Below are 21005 nucleotides of genomic sequence, written 5' to 3' on the forward strand. Positions count from 1 at the left end.
ACATTATCTCGATAAGTATATGTTTGTAGTATATGTTGAGATAACAGAGCCGCTATATCAAAGCAGTCATGTGACCTCAGGATTTTATTTCCTTTTTCATACTTTTCTACCCTTTAGAAATACGAAATATCTTTATGCATTCACATGCCTGCTTACATCAACACATTCACAAACTTTTACCTCCTTTTACATTCGCAGCTGCACAACCGCACACACATTTGTTTTATTGTCCCATTTATTTGGTTTCTGACATGTTTAATAAGTCTGGGTTAAAAAATGTTCATCTACAAAATGTGACATTTGTGTCCTTCGCTTCCATTCCAACCAATCACAGCCAATCCTCGCGTTAGCGACTACGCTAACCTGACTTTATTACGTAACCCGAGACGGTTGCCGTGGTAGCGCGTTCAGTCGGGCAGGCCAGGCGGCACGGCGAGCAGATGATCGACTTCCTGTTGCAGCGCGGCCGCCTTCTCGTCGAGCAACATCTGAAACAAAGATGGCGGTTACACACGCGCGCACAGGGCGGCGGGGCGGAAGCACGCGCGCGCGCCACACCCACTTTGGCCGAGGCCACGATTTGATTGGCCTGTTTCCTGCTGAGGCGCTCCGCCGTCCGGACCAGGAGGGCGGCGTCGGCGTTGGCCAAGTGCGTCGGCGTCGTGTAGCCGGCGGCGTGGAGCTGCTTGGCGCGAGCCTGTCCACACGCACACATGTACACATCCAAACGCAATGCGCAAACGTACACACACATTCACAGAAAAACACACACGCACGTGTGATGAAAAGAGACGGACGGACATTGACGCGGTGCAGCGCGCGCTGACCTCCGTGACCCCCGCCACCTCCATCAGGGGGATGAGCTCCGGCTTCACGCAGTAGCTGAGGCGTCGCGTCAGCGCCTCCAGTAGGGACCTGTATGGCCACAAAGACTCCAACTCCTACACACGCACACAATAGCAGACATTAACACACATGCAACAAACACATGGTGTGTGTGTGTTTGTATTGCGTGTGCGTCTGATACCTGCGTGAAGTGCAGCACGCATGTGCAAAACGCAGCGGCCGAGCTGAGCAGCGATTGGACGAAGCCGCGACTCAGCTGAAACCTTTGGGCCACGCCCCAAAGGTCGCCATCCTTCAGCAGCGACATCAGAACCAACGAGAGATACACACGCTTCGCCACACGCATGTTGGCACACTGTGTACGTACACACACACAGGCGAGCCATACAGTGTTAGCTTGGTTGCCTCCTGCTGGCCGCGTTTGCAACTGCATGCCGCTTGTGGCGACCCTCGACCTTGCTGACGCTTTGTCCGGCCGCCTTCCTGGCCACCAAACTTTCGGGCACTCCCACCGTCGCGCACATTTTCAGCTCCGACGACGACAACGAGGACATCTGCCGCACAAAGCGCCTTCACGTCACCCGCAGGAGAACTCCGTGACCTCACGTGCGTGTGCGTGCGTGTGTGACCTGCGTGTAGAAGGTCATCCAGTCTGGCGTGCAGGCGGCGGCGAGGTCGTACGGCGTCACCAGGAAGAGCAGGTGAAGAAAGCTGTTGAGAAAAAGGCCCTCCAGGCCCTGCTGGAGGTCCTGGTACAGAACTTCACTGTGGCTCACGTCCACGCAACCTGTATACACACACAAACCTTGTGGATTTAAAACAAGCAAATTGTTTTTGAGTCTGCTTAGCTTAATGCTAACATGCAATGCAAAACGCCAGGAACAAGCTAAGGATAAGCATCACGATAAACGATCGCACGGTCAATAATTGACGCATATGAAACTTGCATACCTTTAAAGGTGGCCCGGCCCAAGAGCGTGACCTGCAAGGCGCGACCCTGCACGTGCAGAAGACCTTTGACCTTTAGGAGGTCCACACTGCGCTGGAGGACATCCTCCAGACGCACGCACGCACGCTCGCGCTGCACGAACAGCAGCGTCCCGCGCACAAACTCCTCCAGATGCTCCACGCGCGACGCCACCTGACGCACAAGCGGGCCACACGTCAAATGTGCGCACGCACACACACACTTGAAATGCAATGTTTCCATCCACGATACAAGACAGCCATTTTTTTTTTTTCTGACTGTCTGACATGAAGGCGGCACGGTGTGCGACCGGTTAGAGCGTCTGCCTCACAGTTGTGAGGACCGGGGTTCAATCCCCGCCCCCGCCTGTGTGGAGTTTGCATGTTCTCCCCGTGCCCGCGTGGCTTTTCTCCGGGCGCTCCGGTTTCCTCCCGCATCCCAAAAACATGCGTGGTAGATTGATTGAAGACTCTAAATTGCCCGTAGGTGCGAATGTGCAAATGGTAGCTTCTTTCTTTGTGCCCTGCGATTGGCTAGCGAGCAGTTCAGGGTCGACCACGCCGCTCGCCCGCAGTCAGCTGGGATCGGCGCTAGCCACCCTCGTGAGGAGAAGCGGTACAGAAAATGGATGAATGGAAATCCTAGTAGACCTAAAACAAGAACGGTTCCGTCCAATTTCATGTAAGACAGTGAGGGGGAAAAAGAAACATGGGGTTTCAACTGTACACGCACGCACGCACGCACACGTTACTTTTAAGCCGACGAGGGACAGGATGAGGCCGAGCAGACTTTTGTGGTCGTCGGCGAGGAGGCAGCTGTAGCAATTCTCCACGGGGGAGCACAACAACGCCTTGGCCTGAAAACACGCACGCGCACACACGGTGAGGCCACGCCGGGACGGGACGCGGAATGACGGCGAGCGAGGCGTGACCTTGTCCCGCTCGCGCGTCCTGCAGGATGAGGATGCTCTCGCCCTCGCTGTCCAGCCCCGCCCTCCCGGCGCGGCCCGCCATCTGCTTGTACTGGCTCGTCGTCAGCGCCGCCAGCGCCACCAGCGGCGAGCGCACGATCACCCTGCCGTCACAACGTCGTCATTAGGCGACGATGCGGACGCCGATCCCGATATTTGGCAGAATACGACTCCGATAACCGATTCATCGGCCAATTAACTTAAAAAAATATTTATGTAGATTGAATAGATTTGTTTTTTCGTCCCTTAACGCTTACAACAATCAAGATATGAACAACAGGCAGAAGGTTTGACTGTTGTCCTGAACTATGTTTAACTTCACAACAGAAAGCAAAATTGGCAAAAATCAGCCAATTTTTTTGGGGGGGTACTTTGGTTTGAATGTCATTATTATTACACGGTCATGTGTCAATGTGTAAATCAAAAACGAAAACAAAATGAGCCGATTTTTGCCAATTTGAAAAGGGTTCCTAAATTCCATCGAATCGTCATCGCGACGCGACGGCCGGCGCTGGCTCGAAGAGGAGGCGACGGCGCTGCGGCACGCGGGCTGACCTTCTGGCGGGCAGGTTGACGCCGGCGGCCAGCGTGGACGTGCACGCCAGCAGGCAGAGGACGCCGGCGCCGTACGCGTCCTCCAGCAGCTTGCGCTCGTCGCCCGTCAGGCCGCTGTGGTGGTAGGCCACGCCCAGCGGGACAGTCCTCCTCAGGAGCGGGCACAGCGAGCCCTTGCCGCACTCCTTCAGCTGGCGCAGGAGCTCCTCCTTCTCCGCCTGCCGCTCGCGCAGGAAGTCCCTGAAGAGAAAGAGAGACGACCAAAAAAAAAAAAAAAAAAACGCTCCTTCTTGAATTCCAACAAATCTGAATCACCACACTTGAGTTGACATTATTTTGGAAAGAAAACTAACAAGAGTTTACAAGAAAAAGTTGAAATGTTCAACCATGGCACACTATTTTTTTTTATGAAATATGCAAAACAAAGTTCATTACTTGGGGAAAAAAAAAATATTTAAATGTAAAAAAAAAAAATGTTTGTCACACATCCTTTTATTTACAACTGTGAACAAATTTGAATGATCCACGATATGACACTGTATCGTTTCAAAAAGGAAGTTTAAGGTTGCAAATTGTTTTGAAAGTGATCGATCCGGCGCGGGACGCACCGTCGGAGGTACTTGCAAATCATGACGGCCACGTTCTCGCAGTTCCTCTTGGTGGGGCAGAAGAGCAGGCAGGAATGTTTGGGGATCACCTCGGTCACCAGCGCGACGATGTGGTCCGGGTCCACCTTCTGCATGGCGCTCGAGTACTGCGCGCGCACACGCGCCTCGCATCACACAACAACAACAACAACACAACAACAACAGCGCTGCGTACATTCAACTCCAAGCGACGACATAAGCGAAAACTGTCTTCCTCCCGGGCGTCCACCTCGTAGATGCCGTCGCCCAGTTTCACGTACTCCTTCAGATGCACCTGAAGAAAAAGACATTTGAAAATTCCGCTCAAAATCCCTTTGCGGCGATTCGGGAACGAGTGAACGATTCCTAACGCAAATCGTTCACTCGTTCCCGATTTTTTAGGAACCATCGATACGGTGGTACCTTGAGTTAAACTGTTCAAAATCAAATCATAATCATCATCATCATCACCCAATGGCCGATCAATGCAAACTCGAACTAGCAGACATTCCAACAGCTCGTGTTGCAGCCATCAAATTCTAAGTTCATGATTATTTGCTAAAAACAATTAAGTTGATTAGTTTGAACATGAAATATCGTGTCTTTGTAGCGTATTCGATGAAATATAGGTTGAACATGATTTGCAAATCATTGTATTCTGTTTTTATTTATGTTGAACACAACATCCCAACTTCATTGGAATTGGGCTTGTAGAAGCAAACAACCATTGGCACTCACATTCACACCTACGGGCAATTTATTCTTCAATCAACCTAGCACACACGTTTCGGGGATGTGGGAGGAAAGCGGAGTACCCCGAGAAAAGCCACCCGGCCACGGGAGAACATGCAAACTCCACGCAGGCGAGGCCGGATTTGAACCCGCAACCTCACAACTGTGAGGCGGATGTCGTAACCGGTCTCCACCGTGCCGCCCTTACACATTCAAACATTAATTCTACAAAAGATACAAAAATAATTTGGGTCAATTTTTCTCCCTGGTGTAATGTTAAACAAATACTAAATGGACAAAGTCTTGTAAAAGTGTCAAATGTTCTGCCTGTAACTAAGATCTACATTGCAAGCGTTAAGGCACACCAAAGATAAGTTATTGTATTCATTATAAATTCTATTGATACTAGATCATATTTGTTTTCTTAATTGGACAATTACATTCTATTGGATCAGGTCATTACTGTACGTTTTGATTAAGTGTAATATTAAAGAGTAGGATTTTTCTTATTATAACAACAAAACTTCGCGGTCCACTTGATGAAAAAAGGAGTGAGGAAATGATGACTTTCAAATGAAATTCCGACTCACAGGTCGAAAGTCGTCGCGGTAGTTGTCAGCCTTGAGGAACGTCTGCAGCTCGCCGATGTTCCCCAGGGTGGCGCTCATGCCCACGATCTGCGTGTCGCCTGCCGCCGCGGATCAAAAGCCCGATGACGTCGTGGCGGCGAAGACTGCGGCGGGCGACGTCACACTTACGGCTGAGGTGCAAAACTTTGGCCAGGGTGATCTCCAGCAGAGCGCCTCGGCCGCCCGCGCCCAGCATGTGCAGCTGAACGGGACAATGGAAATTCGCACACTTGCACAAATGCTACATTGTACTGAATGACAAGTGCCTACTCTATTCATAAAACAATGAAACTAACAACTACATTTAGATGTCGTCATGTAAATGTAATATTTATTTTTGAAAATTGAACAAGTGAACTATGACAGAGAATTGTGAACAATTCTTTCTTTCTGGTTCGCCAATGTATCACACCGTGGCGGCGTAGCGCCGACTAGTGGCGAGGAGGACTTAATCCGTGTCAGATTTGTTTTCCTTTACGTTTCAGCGGCGAAATACGGGGGTATGGAGCCAGTCTCGAGTTTTGCAAAAGCAAAATATATGAACGTCAAAGTCACTGTCGTCCTCTCTCCGCTTTGTAGTCCGAATGCGGCGTTTTGGGGAAACCAAGCACACGTTCCGGTGCTCTTGCCGAAAGAACGGAAAAAGCTAGCAAGTAAACGCTATTTGGTTTCTGGCGGTAGAAGAGCGCCTACTCTTGGTTTTGGAAGGTGTTGCCACTTGTTGTCTGGGAACACAATATTTTGTGGCTCAAAATGCTGGAAAAAAGTTCCGTGCCAAGCTTGGACGCGGTTTTTTCCCGCTACAACGTGAGCGGCAATTCGGCACGGACTCACCTCGTCCACCACGAGCAGGCCGACGCGCCGCAGCGCGTCGCTCTCGATGAGCGCGTTGACGAGGGCGTGCGCCTTCTCGATGGTGGCCACGTAGAGGGAGCGCCGCCCCCTCCTGCTGACGGGCGGGAACCTGCCCTTGCTGCCCGCGTACTCCTCCACCAGGAAGTCCAGCTCCAGACCCAAGACCGCCAGCCCGCGAACCTGCCATCACCGCCACGTCGCATTCAGACTTCGGACACAGCGGGGTCGGCGAACCCGTCGTCGGCCGGCCCGTTATCAGCATTTCACGCGTATCGTCGTCGGTCGATAAAGAGATCGATGATTAAAAGTGCTGGTGTCGCACCCAAATCAACATTCTTGACCCAAACCGAAAAGGAGGAACCAAAGGCCGAAAACCGAAACTCTTACGCCAATTGTTTGTCAAACTGTGTGACTCAGAAAGGGTTGTATTATAAACATGTTCTATATTCATGTACATTTTCTCATATTTTCCATTTTCCTGCAAAAGGAATATCGGCTCGTAATATCGGTTTCCGGCCCCCGTGACGACTAATAATCGGTACGGGCCCTGAAAACAAAACACGAGTCTTTCTCTGCTTCATACGGAGCGGCGGCGGGCGCGACCGACCTTCTCTTGGACGAGGGCGACGTAGGGCAGGACGAAGATGCAGTTGCGCTTGCCGCACAGCAGCTCTCGGATCATCAGGAGCTCGGCCACCAAGGTTTTGCCGCCGCCGGTGGGAAGCGTGTAGATCAGATTCTTCCGCTCCGACACGCAATCCAGACGCAAACACGTCTCCTGCCACGCTGGCGCACACAAACGCACGCGTGTCATCCCGTGAGGGAAACGAATGTCGTCACGATGTCATGTTTTGTCATGTGCCGTCACACGTCATGCGATGCGGTATCGTGCGACACCGTGTCGTGTTGCGACGTCATGTGACGGGAATATGACGTAAGGGTTTTGCGACAACGCGTGTCACGTGAGCACGTCATGCCGTGCGTTGTGATGTCATTTGACGTGATGTCACGTTGCGATTCCACCCAATCTCATGTCATTTCACGTGTGTTTTGGCGTCACGTGACATCATATGATGTGTTGTCATGTCACGTCACAGGGCAACGCGTGTGGTCATATCATGTGACATCATGTGATGTGATGTCACATGATATGACAACACATGTGATGTCATGTCCTGTCACAGGACAGGACATGACATCACATGTGTTGCGATTGCCCTGAGTTGTTACGTCATGTGATGTGATGTGTTGTCCCGTGATGAGTAGTCACGTGACGTGACGCGATGCGATGCGACGTCACCATAGAGGCTGCGGATTCCCCTGAGCGTGAAGAGGAGGTCTTTGACTTTGCTGGGCAGGCCAAAAAAAGGCCCCAGGTCGTCGTCGTGCGCACGGACGGCCTCCGCGGCGCCGCTGATCTCGCGGCTGAGCACCGCCTCCTTCATCGCCACAGAACGCGAAAGGCTGGCGGGCGCCGCCGCGTTACTTCGCAGCGTCTTCTTCACGCGCTCGCTCACGCTCCTCCTCGCCACGCCGTGGACCTTCTCGTCGTCCGTGCCAGGGGTGGCGTGCCCGTGTACTTTGCGCCTCTTGGGTTCCCGCTGGCTGCAAGGCAGATCGTCCCGCACCACGTCTGCGTCCGGCGCGTCCACGATGGAGTCGGAGAGGAAGCGCCGGTCCTCGGCCGCCGGCTCGTCGGCCCGGTCCAGTTTGGCCAACAATGACGCGTCCTCCAGGAGACTGTCGTAGTCGCCGAACAAGTCGTCGCTGTCACTGCACTGATTGACACAACCGCAACAACGCGTCAATTGGACTTCTATGACATCAATGGACACATCCTCAATTGGTCTATTAACACACATATGATATTGCATATTCAAGTTCATATGATGAGAAGCTCAAACCTCCACATGCTGCTTGTCATCCATGAGGGATTTCTCTTCCTCCGGTCGACTCCTTGCTTACTTTAACGTCCTCTTTTCTCTCTTGAATTTCTTCTTTTTAAAAAAATCATTTCATCATTTCGACTCCTTCGTGGGCACGTGACCAGCCAGAAGCTGCATGCTACAGACGAGGCAAGCTAACGCTGCTAACCCGCTAACGACCAACCTCGGGAAAGACGTGAAATAATAATGCAACATTGTTCATCTTATTCCCGGTATCGTTATATGTGTTAGAAGTTAACGTCCAGAGCACACTAAAATCATTTAGAAGTAGAAGTTATTGTCGATTTTTTTTGGTTAAAAACACACCTTCAAGTGCTAAAAGTCTCTGCGAACTTCTCTTTGTTATTGTTTAGCTCGCGAAGCAGCCACAGACCTTTACAAATGAAGCCTGGACCTATAATACAAATGTGCACATATTCTCGCGGCAGCCAGTAAATTAGTAGTTTTAGTTAAACTAACAAACACAAAAGTGTCGAGTTGTTCTGTCACGCGAGAGAGAAATCTGAGCTCACTTCCGGGATCGTGTGGATGGTAGATTTGTGACGATATTTCAAACATGTATTTTTCTTTTAGTTCGCGGACAAACACTTGTTTTCATCTATTAAACCAGACAAACAAAATTCCGTTAAAATAAAGAAAAATCAATAGGAAGAAAAAATCCAGAGGAACGATAAAAGAAAATCAGTAGGAACTTAACAAAAAACAGTGGAAAGTGATACAAATTCGTAGCCACTTAAAGAACATTAGGAGCTAAAGAAAATATATGAAATAAAATAAAATTGGTAAGAAAGAAATCAGTAGGAACTAAAAAACCTTCAGGACGGCGCCGAACCGGAAATAGATAACAACAACATCCGGTTCGCCCTTCATCAAAATGCTGCTTCTAAATCGAACACCTCGTCTATTATTTTGTGTCTTTTCGCGACTGAGAAATGCGAGCTACCCCGCAGGTTAACTTTAAGCTCATCTTCAATGTCAATATTTGTTATAGTCATGCTAATGCTAACCCTCCGTGTTGTTGTTGCAGCTTCAAGAAGCGCGTCCGCTTCATCTGACCTACAAACACAAAAACACGAACACAAACATGACCAAATGGTGAGTTGATACTTTTCGTCTTTTACTTCCAATCATTACATGACTTGTAATCTCCAATCGCCAGCTCGTCAAGATGGAAAATCCGTACAAGGAGCCACAGAAAGGTTGCGTCCTCTGCAACGTCACCGTCGACTTCAAGAACATTCAGGTGACAAAATATACATACAGTCGCTTATTTTATACGTGTACGTAGGCGCTATACTTTTTGCAGTTGCAAGAAAAAGTGTGAACCCTGTGGAATAACTCGGATTTCAACAGAAAAACATAATTTCCCGCAACTAAATAGTTTGTCATGTTTACTGGACACACCATGAAAAGTATGGGAACTCCAAGAACAAATTGTAATCAGGAGTCAGCCGACCTCGGGTCCAATCAACATTGGAGGCCTCGGTTCGAGCCAGAGGTGGGTAGAGTAGCCAAATATTGTACTCAAGTAAAAGTACTGTTACTTTAAATTAATGACTCAAGTAAAAAAAAATAATAATAATTAGTACTCAGTGAAAAAACTACTCAAGTACTGAGTAGATGGTGAGTAACTTCTGATTTGTCAGAACATGAACATGAAATAAGATACTAACTAACTAAAACTAAATAAAATGTCAATGTGCAGTGTGTGTGAAGTGCGTGCGCGAGATTAGCCAGTACCCCAAAAGTGTGTTGCATGTTTTACAGTTACTTATGACCACAAAATAAGGCTAATGTGGGCTAATACACACAGCCAAAACAACAACAAAAACATCCGAAACTTACCGCTAGCTGTTTTCTCAATTTAGAAGTGGGCTGGAATATCCACATTTGGGCAGACGGTGCCAGGAAAATAATACAATGCATGAAAGCTGTTGTTTTTGTCACCTTGTATGGGGACGACGACCTTCCCAACATGGCGCCACATAGGCACGTTGATTAGCCGGGCCGGCGAATCTAGTGTTTATGTCTGTGTCCGCCAAGCCCAATAGAAGACAGCGTGCGCAGTCATGTGACTGTCTTGTGTCGTTTGATTGGTGAACGAGAGTTAAAAGGCACTCACGGTTCCGTTCGAATGGAGCGAACAGCGCCCAATGTGGAAGTCGAAGTCTAAATAGAGCGCACACAAAAAAAGATAAGCAATAATTGATAAATAAAAGTAGCGAGTGGCATGCAGATCATTGTAACGGAGCAAAACTACTGTTTCTTTTGAACAAATACTCGAGTAAAAGTAAAAAGTATGGCTGCATTAAAACTACTCTGACAAGTACAGTTTATCCAAAATGCTACTTGAGTATTTACTCAAGTAGCATTTTGGATAAATTGTGATGACGTGACGGAGTAATTGTTCTTACCTTCATTTTAAATCCTGTTAACTATAAGGAAAAATGGATAACACTATGGTACATAAATAAAAAACATCTACTGTTCAAAGGGTCAATTTGACCCACAGTATTAGCAAGAGGGTTAAATTAACAAACAAACAAACAAAAAGTTTTATACATTAGAAAAAATACATCTACATTTTTACGAGTCAATCTGACCCACAGTTCAACAGGAGGGTTAAAATCAAAAGATGATTATGCGACAGAAGTTCCGAATTCCAGCTTTTATTTCATGGTATTTACATCTCGATGTGTTCAACAACTCAGGACAGAGCAGCTTTTGTTTGAAGTTGTCAAGTGAGCAAAAGTATTGGAACACGTGACTGTTGGGTGTTTCTAGTTGCTCAGGTGCTTGCCTTTTCGATTGATTGCTGAAACATTAGATAGTGTTAGTTTTGGGCTTTGGGTTTCACCTGTGAAAACTGCATTTGCTATTAAGCAAACATGAAGACCAGAGAGGGGTCTATGGGAGAAAAGCAAACCATTTAGAAGCTGAGAGAAGAGGGAAAATCCATCAGCGCTGTTGCACAACAACTGGGCGCAGCCAATACAACTCTTTGGATTGTCCTGAAAAAGGGAAGCTACTGGCGTACTGAGCAACAGACATCGAACAGGTCGGCCTAGGGTATCGACAGCAGTTGATGACGGAAACGGGAGAGCTGTGAAGAAACACCCAAAGACAACAGTCAGCGACATCACTGCCAACCTCCACAGGGCAGGGGGGAACGTATCACAAGCCACCGTTGGAAGAAGACTTTGAGCGAAGGAATATACGGGCCATACTACAAGATCCAAAAAACTCATCAGCAAAAAGAATCGGAAGGCTCCATTGGATTTTGCAAAGAAGTACAGAGATGAGCCACAAAAGTTTTATGGAGTGATGAGATCAAGATGAACCTCTCGCAAAGTGATGGAAAGGCCAAAGTATGGAGAAAGAAAGGATCTGCTTGTGATCCAAAAGCACACAAGCTCATCTGTGAAGCATGGCGGAGGTCATGTCATGGCTTGGGCTTGTATGGCTGCTTCTGGAACGGATTCACTCGTCTTTATTGATGATGTAACTCACGTTGGTGGCAGCAAAATGAATTCTGAAGTTTAACAAAACATTTTGTCTGGCAATTTACAGAAAAATGCATCCAAACAAATCGTGAGAAGCTTCATGCAGCAAGACAATGACCCATAACACACTGCCAACACAACAAACGACTTCATCGTCGGGGGAAGTGGAAGGTCTTAGACTGGCCAACTGAATCACCAGACCTTAACCCAAAAGAGAATGCATTTTACCTCCTGAAGAGGAGACTAAAGGGAGAAACCCCTAGAAACAAGAACTGAAAGAGGCTGCAGTAAAGCATTTCAAATAAAGACTGCAACAATCTGGTGGAGTCAATGGGTCACAGGCTTGATCCAGTTACTGCAAGAGTTATGCCACCAAATATTAAATGTTATACACTTTAAGTACATTTAATTATGTCTGTTCCAATACGTTTGCTCACTTGACAAGTGGGTGGCTTCCAACAAAAGGTGCTCTGTCCTGAGTTGTTTAACACCTCTAGATGTAAATAACATAAAATGAAAGCTGCAGTTCTGAACTTTTGTCTCATATTAATCTTCTGATCTGAACCCCAAATGTCTTCAGTATACATAAAGGAATTGACCGTGCCGTTCCAATACGTTTGGAGGGGCCTGTACTACAGTGTACAACACGAGGATGGCGACCCCAAGTGGACTAAAATAATGAAACGTGTTCTCTCTTTTTTTTAAGTTCGTACTGATTTTTGTACATTTCCAGTTTTTTTTTAACTTCTTAATTCATTGTTTCGAACTGACTTTTTTTCCTGTTTTTTTTTTTGTTCCTACTTATTTCCCCAAAAAAATGTAGCTCCTACTGATATTTTTAAAATTTTAGTTCCTACAGTGTAGAACATGAGGATGGCAACCCCAAGTGGACTAAAATAATACTTGCATCTCACACACACATTCTGTATTGGTGTTCCGCATAAAGCCTTAAAATATGTCTAAATCAAATGAACGTATGGTCACTACTTGGCAGCTTCTGTCTCAGTTCATCTCACCGCACACGGGAAGGATCTACGGCCGCCACATCACAGGTAAGCCGCGCCAAGACAAACTTTATTTGATTTTGCATAAAACAAACAAACAATGTCAATCTTGACGTCAGGCTTGTGCGGACGCAAACAAAAAGAAATTTCCAAAGCCATCAAGAAGGCGCACGCTATGGGTAAGTTCACCGATTAGTTTTCCCACACTAACAATGTAATCATTTAACAGAAAAGCAAAAATTTGTCTATTTAACACTCCCCCTAAAAAGTTTTCTCATTGCCAAATCAGTGGTGCCTCGAGATACAAGTCACCTGACTTACTAGTTTTGGAGATAAGAGCTATTGTTCAGACAATTTTTTCAAACTTTTTAGAGAATTACAAGTTTTGTATTTAAAACCATCACAACTTAAACCTTAAAGTCAACAATCTTAATGCTAATACATAATGAAAACCACCATAGCTAACAAATAGCATCTGTGTCACTCTACTCACAGGCAAATATTTGTTATCCTCTGCAAAGAACGACTAATTTTACTACTGGCTTACTGAGGAGCTGTGACCGTCTCCGTGTGCTGTGTATCACGATGTCAAAGAATGGGTCAACAAATAATTGCTTTAAATTCAATTTTTTAATACTGTTACTGCATGTTTTTATTACATATAATATTTGAGACTTTTTTTTTTGTTGTTGTTTATATGGGGAGGCTGGACGAGATCATTCATTTCAATGGGGAAAGATGATTTGCAATACAAGAAGGAATTCAACTCTTATCTCAAGGCACCGCTGACAGTGGCAACGAGGCACTGAAGTTCCTGAACTTAAGTCAACTTAGTTGCTTGGCACCAAGATGCCACCAGATGTTGCCAAAATAATTTGCTTTAAATGTGTGTGTAGGTTTCATGTCGGTGACACACAAACATCCCGAGTTGATGCGGGACCCGAACATCTGCGGCATCAAAAATGTGGAATAGCCCCGCCTCCTCCTTCCCGTCATTGGCCAATAAATGTAAAAGTCCAAACCGCTGACTGCGGCGTCTTTCTTGCCGATGACATCATCACTTTGTGGCGTCTCCCTTGCGCCCTTTCTTCCTGCCGCCCTGCGGCACGCCGGCGGCGTACCTTTTCACAGTTGCCGTCGGTCGCAGGGGGCGCGACGCCCTCTCGACGGCCGGCACGGGGAAGCCGCCCAGCGTCAGCGTGTGCGTGCAGGCGAAGAGGTCCGAGCGGCGGGCGAAGAGCGCGCGGATGGCCAGCTGGAGGCGGACGTTCCGCTCGGCGACGGGGGCGCCCTCTGCTGGTGACAACACGCCCTTGTAAGCAACATTTTTAAGCCAATCAGATCGGGCTCCGAGTGGAAAATGGTTGCCGTGAATGAGGTATCTGATCTGATTTGCCTGAAAAATAAAGTAAAAAAAAAAATCATTTAAAATATATATTTTTTAAATGTACATGACACATTTTGAAAAAAAAATCATTAAAAATAAAATATAAAAAATTCCAAATAAAAATGATTGTAAAAGTCCGTCCATTTTCCACCCAGCTTCTCCTCACGTGGGTCGCGGGTGTGCTGGCTGGGCCAGAGGTGGATACGCCCTCAACTGGTCGCCTGGCTATTTTAAAAAGTAAGAAAAAATCATTTGAAACAATACAAAAGAATTATTTTAAAAATTAAAAAGGTTAAATGATTATAAAGTAGTTTATATATATATATATATATATATATATATATACACACACACATAATCAGCCATTATCTATCCACTGCAGGATGAAGGCCTCTTCTTCACATTTCCAACTACTCCGACATTTTGCACCAGTGTATTCCGGTGCGTTTAATGATTTAATCTATCCATCGACTTTGAGGTCTTCGCCGTGGCCGCTTTGTGTCCAGTGGTATCCAATTGATAGTTTCTGCGGTCCACCTTTTGTCAGCTCTTCGGGCAACGTGGCCAGCTATTTCCATTTAAGGCTTTTTATTTTTGGAAGGACGTCGGTAACTCGCGTTTGCCGTCTAATCAAACTGCATCTTTTCTTGTCGCGAATGCTTACTTTCAACATTTGCCGTTGCGTGTTCCTTTGGGTTACACGTCGTCTTTGTATAACTTTGGCATTCGTCGTCCAAGTTTCACGACCGTATGTGAGGACTGGTCAAGTAAATTGATCGAAAACTTTTCTTTTCAAGCAAATGGGAAGATTGTTCTTGAATATAAAACTAAGCCTTCCATTATCTTTATGCGGCGTTCAACTTCAGTGCAGTTGAAACTGCAAGCTATCGGTTACGCGGAGGAACATGGAAATCGAGCAGCCGCGAGAGAATTCAAGATCAACGAATCTACGGTTCGCAAGTGGAGGAAGCAGGAAAACGAGCTTCGCCAAGTCAAGAAGACGGAGCTGAGTTTCCGCGGAAACAAGGCGAGGTGGCCCGAGTTGGAAGAGCAACTCGAGCAATGGATTAATGATCAAAGAACAGCCGGGAGAAGCGTCTCTACAGTCACCATTCGACTGAGGGCAATAGCTCGGGGCTTGCATCGTTCCGGGAGGCTTGGCGAAGGAACTCCAACCGCTGGACATCGGTGTAAACGGGGCGTTCAAAGTCAAGTTGCGAGCGGCGTGGATGACAGATGGCGAACACAAGCTTTACTAAGACGAGGAGTTCCGCCACAATTTGTGAACGGATTGCGGATGCTCGGGCTAACGCGTCCGCTTGCGCTGTTGCATCATTCCCGAGGAGCCGCACGGCAACGAGTCGGGCTCCGACGTCGACGAGAGGAAACCCGGCGTGTTTGTTGGGGAACTTGCCCAGCTGTTCATTTCGGATACAGAAGATGAGGACTTTGATGGATTTGTGGATGAGGATCGATCCAAAAATAACGTGAGTACATTGTTAAATACTTCAATAAAGTACAAGCGAAACTCAGTTTTGCTCCCGCTGCCTTTTTAAACAAATTGTTTTAGCGTGCATGCATGCTAACGTATGTTTTACCATGCCTGCGCCCAATAATACGCACCGGTGAGCCTTATGTATGTGTTAAATACAGAAATAAACCCCGTAACTGAGACTGCGCCTTTTGATACGGTGCGCCGTATGGTCGTGAAAAAACATTATGTAATGTTAATGAATAACTAACCCTAACCTCATTTTAATGTGACTGATATTTTTAATTTTTCTGTCCTAATCATAACATGTACCATAGCTACATAAAATAATGCAATGTATTAATATAAAAAGATATTCAAATCATATTTAACACAACTGAGGTTAGCATGTTGGTGTGGCCCACAACAACCGTTTCAGTTTCAGGTACTTCATTATTAATTGCTGGTTTGAACAAATTGCTCTTTTTTTTTTTTTTTTTTTGTACCTTTGCTCGCTAAGGCCGACTTCCTGTCACCGATTGTCTTCATGAGAGCGAAAACGTCGGAGAGCGTCTTCTCCACGGCGCGCTCGCTGTCCACCACGGCGCTACACGCCCTCTGATTGGGCCACGGAGAGACAGGAAGCGGGAGGGAGGAGACAGGAAGTGATGGACAGACAAGGGCTGTGTTCGGAATTGTTGACTCATTCCCAACGAGATAATTTTTAAGAACACTTCAGTTGTATTTAACTTTTTATAAAGCAGACCTAGTTAGTGCCAAAGATGTGAGCCAATACTTTTGGCAACATCGTGTATATAGTTGGGTCATCAGTCAATTCAGGCAGGAAATGTGAGGGGAAACGGGAGGAAGTGGCATCCTCACCTGAAGTTCGTCCTGCAGCGACGCGTTCATGGCGTTGACGGCGTCCACGTCCGCCGACTGGCCGCTGGCGTCCAACATTTTGGAACTTGGACAGAAAACAAACTCACCAGCTGCGCCCACAATAGCGTGCGTGCACGTGTTACCTGTGCCGGCTGACGGCACGCTGGTAACCTGGCGCCGAGCACGGGGTAGGCGCCATCCAGTAGGCCCGATGGTCCAAAGACGCCATGTTGGTGACCGCCACGGGCACCTGTCTTCACGCCACAGCGATGACATCACATCTCAATCCTGACACCACTTATCACTTCCTGTCACTACTTTTCCACATCCCTACCCACAAACACACTTTGCACCTGCTGCTGGAGAGGAAGGCGGCGTATTCGGTGCGGTGGGTGGAGCCCGCGTCAGTCAGCGTGGTGGGCGTCACGAGCAGGAAGACGGCGTGCGGTTTGCGCAGCGCCACCTTCAGGTTCTGGTGCACCGCCTTCTCGCGCATGCTCATTTGCCGCTCCGTGTTCCTGCGCTGACGGTACCAGCCTATCACGCGCTCCAGATGGTTGGCGCCCAGGAGCCTGTGGACCGCCGCCATGTCCACCCTGCCTGCCGCGTCGTACCAGCTATTCGCACAAACAGGCGGTGTCACGTGATGTTTTCTGGGATCCGTCATGTGACGCTGCGATGTGGACTCACGTGTTGAGTTTGTGGCAGCACACGTGTTTGAGGATGCCTGCAACACATCAGACGAGTTCAGAGGTCAACAAGGTCTGACGTCACAGGACGAGAATGTGGACATTTGGATTTTGCCTAGAAAGTACAGTCAACCGCTATATCGTGGATTTTTAAGTGATTACGTGAGTTTTCCAATGTTTCTTTGACCTGATCCCCCACTTTTTTTTGTTTTACCCAATCCCCCTCTTCTTTGCGTTTTGTAGTACAGTGGAAAATCCACAGATAATTGACACCCATTATAATTGCATCGAATTAAAAAAAAAATGTTTTTTGATGAACCCCCCAAACATTTTGAAGTAGGGTTTACCACCAATAAGCATTTTCCACGAAAAAGGGGCCTTGCGCCGCCCCCAAAAGAAAACCTTTTAAAAAAATAAAAATAAAATTTAAATCTGCGAATAGATGAATCCGCAGGTGCCGAACGGCGAATATGCAGCGTCCACTGTGTATAGAGGTCTGAATTTTGAATTGTGCACCTTGAGTGTAGTACCATGTTGTACCACAACATGTCCAGGCAGCACTGAGCTCTCAGGGAAGATATGCAGTGTAATCATACGCAAGAAGTATTGTTGTGAGCTCTAGTTGTATGTTGCTTCTCCACGTGTAGCATTGAGATAGCAGACTTTCTTTAACTGAAAACATTCGATTGAGTGGAATTAGCGTTTAGTCGAGAATACAATCCTGCGAGTGTCGATGTCTGCACTGCTTGAATGTGTCGCTGCTCCGTCTGTTAAAATAACAGTTGTTTCAAAGTTCTGATTACCGTGAAATCTACAGTATGCTAATTTCTGTTATCTAATCTATGGCATTTTACATTATGTTAGTATTGAGCTTTCAGATTGTCATAAGACAGATAAAATGTGGTTTGGTTGAACATTTTGGTGTTCAAATGTGCAGTTGTTTCAAGGTTCAGAATGACTGTGACATCTACAGTATCTGATCTCCATTAGTCTGCCAATGGCATTTCACATTATAAATTAGCATTAAGATACCAGACTTTTGTTAGCTGAAAAGATAGGGTTAGGCAGAACATTTAGTGTTTGAATGTACAATTTGGAATTCCGGTTCATTTTGTGTGTGAGTTTTAGAGTAAACTTCAAGTTGAAGTGACGAAATAAAGATTGAAGCAAGCACGCTAGGGCTCTTCTTTTGAGACCTGTGCAAGCCAGTCTTCTTTTTGTTTCCTCAAAGTGATGTTATATGATAGTCTCGCATTTCTTAACGGCGAGAGGGCGAGAACAGATGAAAATTAATACTTTAATAGGTGTCTTTTAATATATCTGTGTGTTTTAAAACATTAAAATGTGTTTCAAATTTGTGGGAAGTGTAAAAGCATTTAAAAATATATTTTCATATGGTCTTTCTATATTTTCACATGCCCCCTGCGATGAACAGGGGTTTCACTGCACAGGAAAACAAGATGTATTCAGAGAGTGTTTTTCAGGGTTTACTGTAAGTTTGTCTGAGGTGAACGTGATCCTCTTGCGTGTCGCTGATGGTCACGTGTTCCTCAACGTGGTTCTCACCCAGGATCAAACCTTCCTGCTCAACACACCAACACAAAGTGCAGCTCAGGAGAACTTGAACACAATTTACGACAACATTCATAAACACCACTGCTTAAACGGAGGGCAAAGTTTCAATGGACCCTGACGTAAAAACATTTGGGGGTTTTGACAGGAATCAGGTTTGGACTCAAGAGGAAAAATGTTAAAGTTATGAAAACGTGACATTAACTGGATACTGAAAACGCTAATGAGCTAAAATTTTTATTTTCTTTTTCATTTAAAAAATTGTGATACATGTCCTGTCTAAAATCCAGCGAAATTGTAGTTAATAGTCCGTAACTATAATCTTTCTGGACACATATCGGACCCAAAAAACAAAAGCTGGAAGACACTCATACACTGAGGGGTTTTCTATTTTAAATGTCAGTATGAAAACTCCAAATAAAGACAATAATTAAAAAAAAATGAAAAAGTGACGCTGACTAGCTACTGTAAACACTACAACTGTTTATATTTTGTTTTAAATAAAAACAGTGATGCTAACTAGGTACTGTAAACAGTACGATGCTAACGAGCTCAACATTTCTTAATTTAGATAAACGCGACGATAACTAGCTACTGTAAACTTCAATTATTTTTAAATAACAAAATGTGATGCTAAGAAGCTATTGTAAATGCGAACGAGCTAAACGTTTTTTCTATTTATTTAAATTTAAAAAATGGTTACGCTAACTAGCTACTGTAAAGACTACGATACGAAGGTTAAAATTTTTTTCTTTTTTTTGTGATGCTAACTGCACTAGCTACTGTAAAAACTGCGATGCTAATAAGCTAAATATTGTGATACTAACTAGCTAAAGGCCTCAGTGCAGACTAAAAACTGCAAGCAGCTCCGACAATAAACTGACAAATCGTCGAGTGTTTCCTTACCACGTCCGAATCTTTGCTGATGTGTTGAAACATTAAAGAAGTCAAAACTATTCCAGACACGCGAACTGTGGGCTCCGCCATCGTCTTTCCTTGTTTGGGGTTCATTCGAGAGCTTCACTACGCCCCACAGAAAACGCAGTCAGCACCGCGCTGCGTTGCGCTGGGCCGTTTATGCGCGTTTCCTGCGCAATCCGACTACATGCACAGTATTTCTGTCAAAGACTACGCTGATGTTTTTGGGAGTTTTGTGTTATTTTTTTCAAACGTTTGTTATGTTGTGTCATATGGGCCAAGTTGTTCGTCGATGGAGTAAAAAAAGGGGTTAAAAATGTATGCGGTTGGATTCTCCGTTCACACTCAACTTTATTTGTACAGCACGTTACCAAAATCCGCAGCTGTAACAAAGTGCTGCACAAACGATCCAGCATAAAACATAACCTACAGGAAATACAATAAGTATGACATTATAATCGTAATGATAATACCAATAACAGTAACATAATTCATTAATTAATTACATTCATTCATTCATTCATCTTCCATTCTGCTTATCCTCACGCGGGTAGCGGGCCTGCTGTAACCTATCCCAGCTAACTTCGGGTGAGAGGCAGGGTACACCCTGAACTGGTCGCCAGCCAATCGCAGTAATTCATAATTTTTTTTTAAATTAATTATTTCTACAAGAGGTCCCTTTACACTGGCATTTGGCATACAAGAGGTCCAGAGTTAATAATAATAATTATAATTATTATATAATAATTATTCTTGTAATTATTATTATGATTATTATTATTATTCATGTCTTTCCCGTACCACTTCTCGTGGGTGTGCTAGAGCCCATCCCAGATGACTTTGGGCGAGAGGCGGGGTACAACCGGAACTGGTCGCCAGCCAATTGCAGGGCACATAGAAACAAACAACCGTTCGCACCTATAGGCAATTTAGAGTCTTCAATCGACCTACCGCGCATGTTTTGGGCATGTGGAAGGAAACCAGAGTAGCCGAAGAAAAGCCACGCAGGGATGGGGAGAACATGCAAACTCCACACAGCCGGATTTGAACCCGCAACCTCAGAACTGTGAGGCGAATGTGCTAACCGGTCATCCACCCTACCGCCATGACAAAGTATTATGATTATTTTTATTTTTATCATTATTATGAAAGTAAATAAGAATAATACATAAATAAGAATAATACAATGATTAAAAATAATCATTGTATTATTAATAATTATTAAAAATAATGAATAAAAAAAGCAAAGGTAAGGTAAACAGGTAAATGTACACACAAAATGGTTAGTTTTACTAATATATTTAGTTAGTATGTATGATAAATCAAGCAACCAATTATAAACATATATATCACAGGCTCTATTTTGTCTTTCATATTATTATTATTATTATTATCTTCTTTTTAATTATTTCTTTTTGATGTTTTGTGGGCGTGCGTGCGTTAGAAAGTCTTT

General features: G+C 45.5%; 3 protein-coding genes across 10 annotated transcripts; 1 reads left to right on the plus strand and 2 right to left on the minus strand.

Annotated features, from left to right (window-relative positions):
- Positions 1-66: 66 nt before the first annotated feature.
- On the minus strand, positions 67-8963 carry helq (helicase, POLQ like). The gene is made up of 18 exons (XM_061698011.1): positions 8085-8963; positions 7481-7958; positions 6788-6966; positions 6160-6360; positions 5455-5527; positions 5287-5384; positions 4161-4259; positions 3947-4092; positions 3339-3578; positions 2740-2887; positions 2565-2663; positions 1798-1987; positions 1476-1633; positions 1302-1400; positions 1028-1201; positions 828-941; positions 563-697; positions 67-488 (listed from the first exon to the last, which is right to left on the minus strand). The coding sequence occupies exons 1-18, from the start codon at positions 8106-8108 to the stop codon at positions 408-410; spliced, it is 2736 nt and encodes a 911-aa protein (XP_061553995.1). The 5' UTR covers positions 8109-8963; the 3' UTR covers positions 67-407.
- Positions 8962-13654, plus strand: mrps18c (mitochondrial ribosomal protein S18C). The gene is made up of 6 exons (XM_061698003.1): positions 8962-9076; positions 9154-9221; positions 9286-9369; positions 12624-12681; positions 12753-12812; positions 13530-13654. Exons 1-6 carry the CDS (start codon positions 9001-9003, stop codon positions 13604-13606), a joined length of 423 nt encoding a protein of 140 aa, XP_061553987.1. The 5' UTR covers positions 8962-9000; the 3' UTR covers positions 13607-13654.
- Positions 12683-19634, minus strand: abraxas1 (abraxas 1, BRCA1 A complex subunit). 8 transcript variants are annotated; one of them, XM_061697925.1, is made up of 8 exons: positions 19541-19634; positions 18554-18644; positions 17064-17100; positions 16727-16990; positions 16517-16627; positions 16374-16458; positions 15998-16109; positions 12683-13929 (listed from the first exon to the last, which is right to left on the minus strand). In XM_061697925.1, exons 1-8 carry the CDS (start codon positions 19619-19621, stop codon positions 13691-13693), a joined length of 1020 nt encoding a protein of 339 aa, XP_061553909.1. In that variant the 5' UTR covers positions 19622-19634; the 3' UTR covers positions 12683-13690. The 8 variants fall into 8 exon arrangements, with proteins under 8 accessions (XP_061553909.1, XP_061553908.1, XP_061553907.1 ...); XM_061697924.1 differs by having other exon boundaries at positions 16517-16623; positions 16720-16990; XM_061697923.1 differs by having other exon boundaries at positions 12683-13926; positions 16374-16623.
- Between the last annotated feature and the right edge of the window lie 1371 nt (positions 19635-21005).

This window comes from Phycodurus eques, chromosome 15, assembly GCF_024500275.1.
Source record: "Phycodurus eques isolate BA_2022a chromosome 15, UOR_Pequ_1.1, whole genome shotgun sequence".
NCBI classification, from domain to species: Eukaryota; Metazoa; Chordata; class Actinopteri; order Syngnathiformes; family Syngnathidae; genus Phycodurus; species Phycodurus eques.

Bases quoted from the DNA above. Each gene is read 5' to 3' on its own strand.
- helq (XM_061698011.1), bottom strand. From the start codon at position 8,108: ATGGATGACAAGCAGCATGTGGAG. The intron at 3,579-3,946 runs GTGCGTCCCGCG...CTTTCTCTTCAG, and splicing joins ATTTGCAAGTACCTCCGACG to GGACTTCCTGCGCGAGCGGC. The intron at 698-827 runs GTCAGCGCGCGC...GCGTGTGGACAG, and splicing joins AGGTGGCGGGGGTCACGGAG to GCTCGCGCCAAGCAGCTCCA.
- mrps18c (XM_061698003.1), top strand. From the start codon at position 9,001: ATGCTGCTTCTAAATCGAACACCTCGTCTATTATTTTGTGTCTTTTCG. The intron at 9,222-9,285 runs GTGAGTTGATAC...TCCAATCGCCAG, and splicing joins AACACAAACATGACCAAATG to CTCGTCAAGATGGAAAATCC. The intron at 9,370-12,623 runs GTGACAAAATAT...ACTACTTGGCAG, and splicing joins TCGACTTCAAGAACATTCAG to CTTCTGTCTCAGTTCATCTC.
- abraxas1 (XM_061697922.1), bottom strand. From the start codon at position 19,621: ATGGCGGAGCCCACAGTTCGCGTGTCTGGAATAGTTTTGACTTCTTTA. The intron at 18,645-19,540 runs GTAAGGAAACAC...TGTGTTGAGCAG, and splicing joins TCAGCAAAGATTCGGACGTG to GAAGGTTTGATCCTGGGTGA. The intron at 13,930-15,997 runs GTACAAAAAAAA...TGTTGTCACCAG, and splicing joins GTCGGCCTTAGCGAGCAAAG to CAGAGGGCGCCCCCGTCGCC.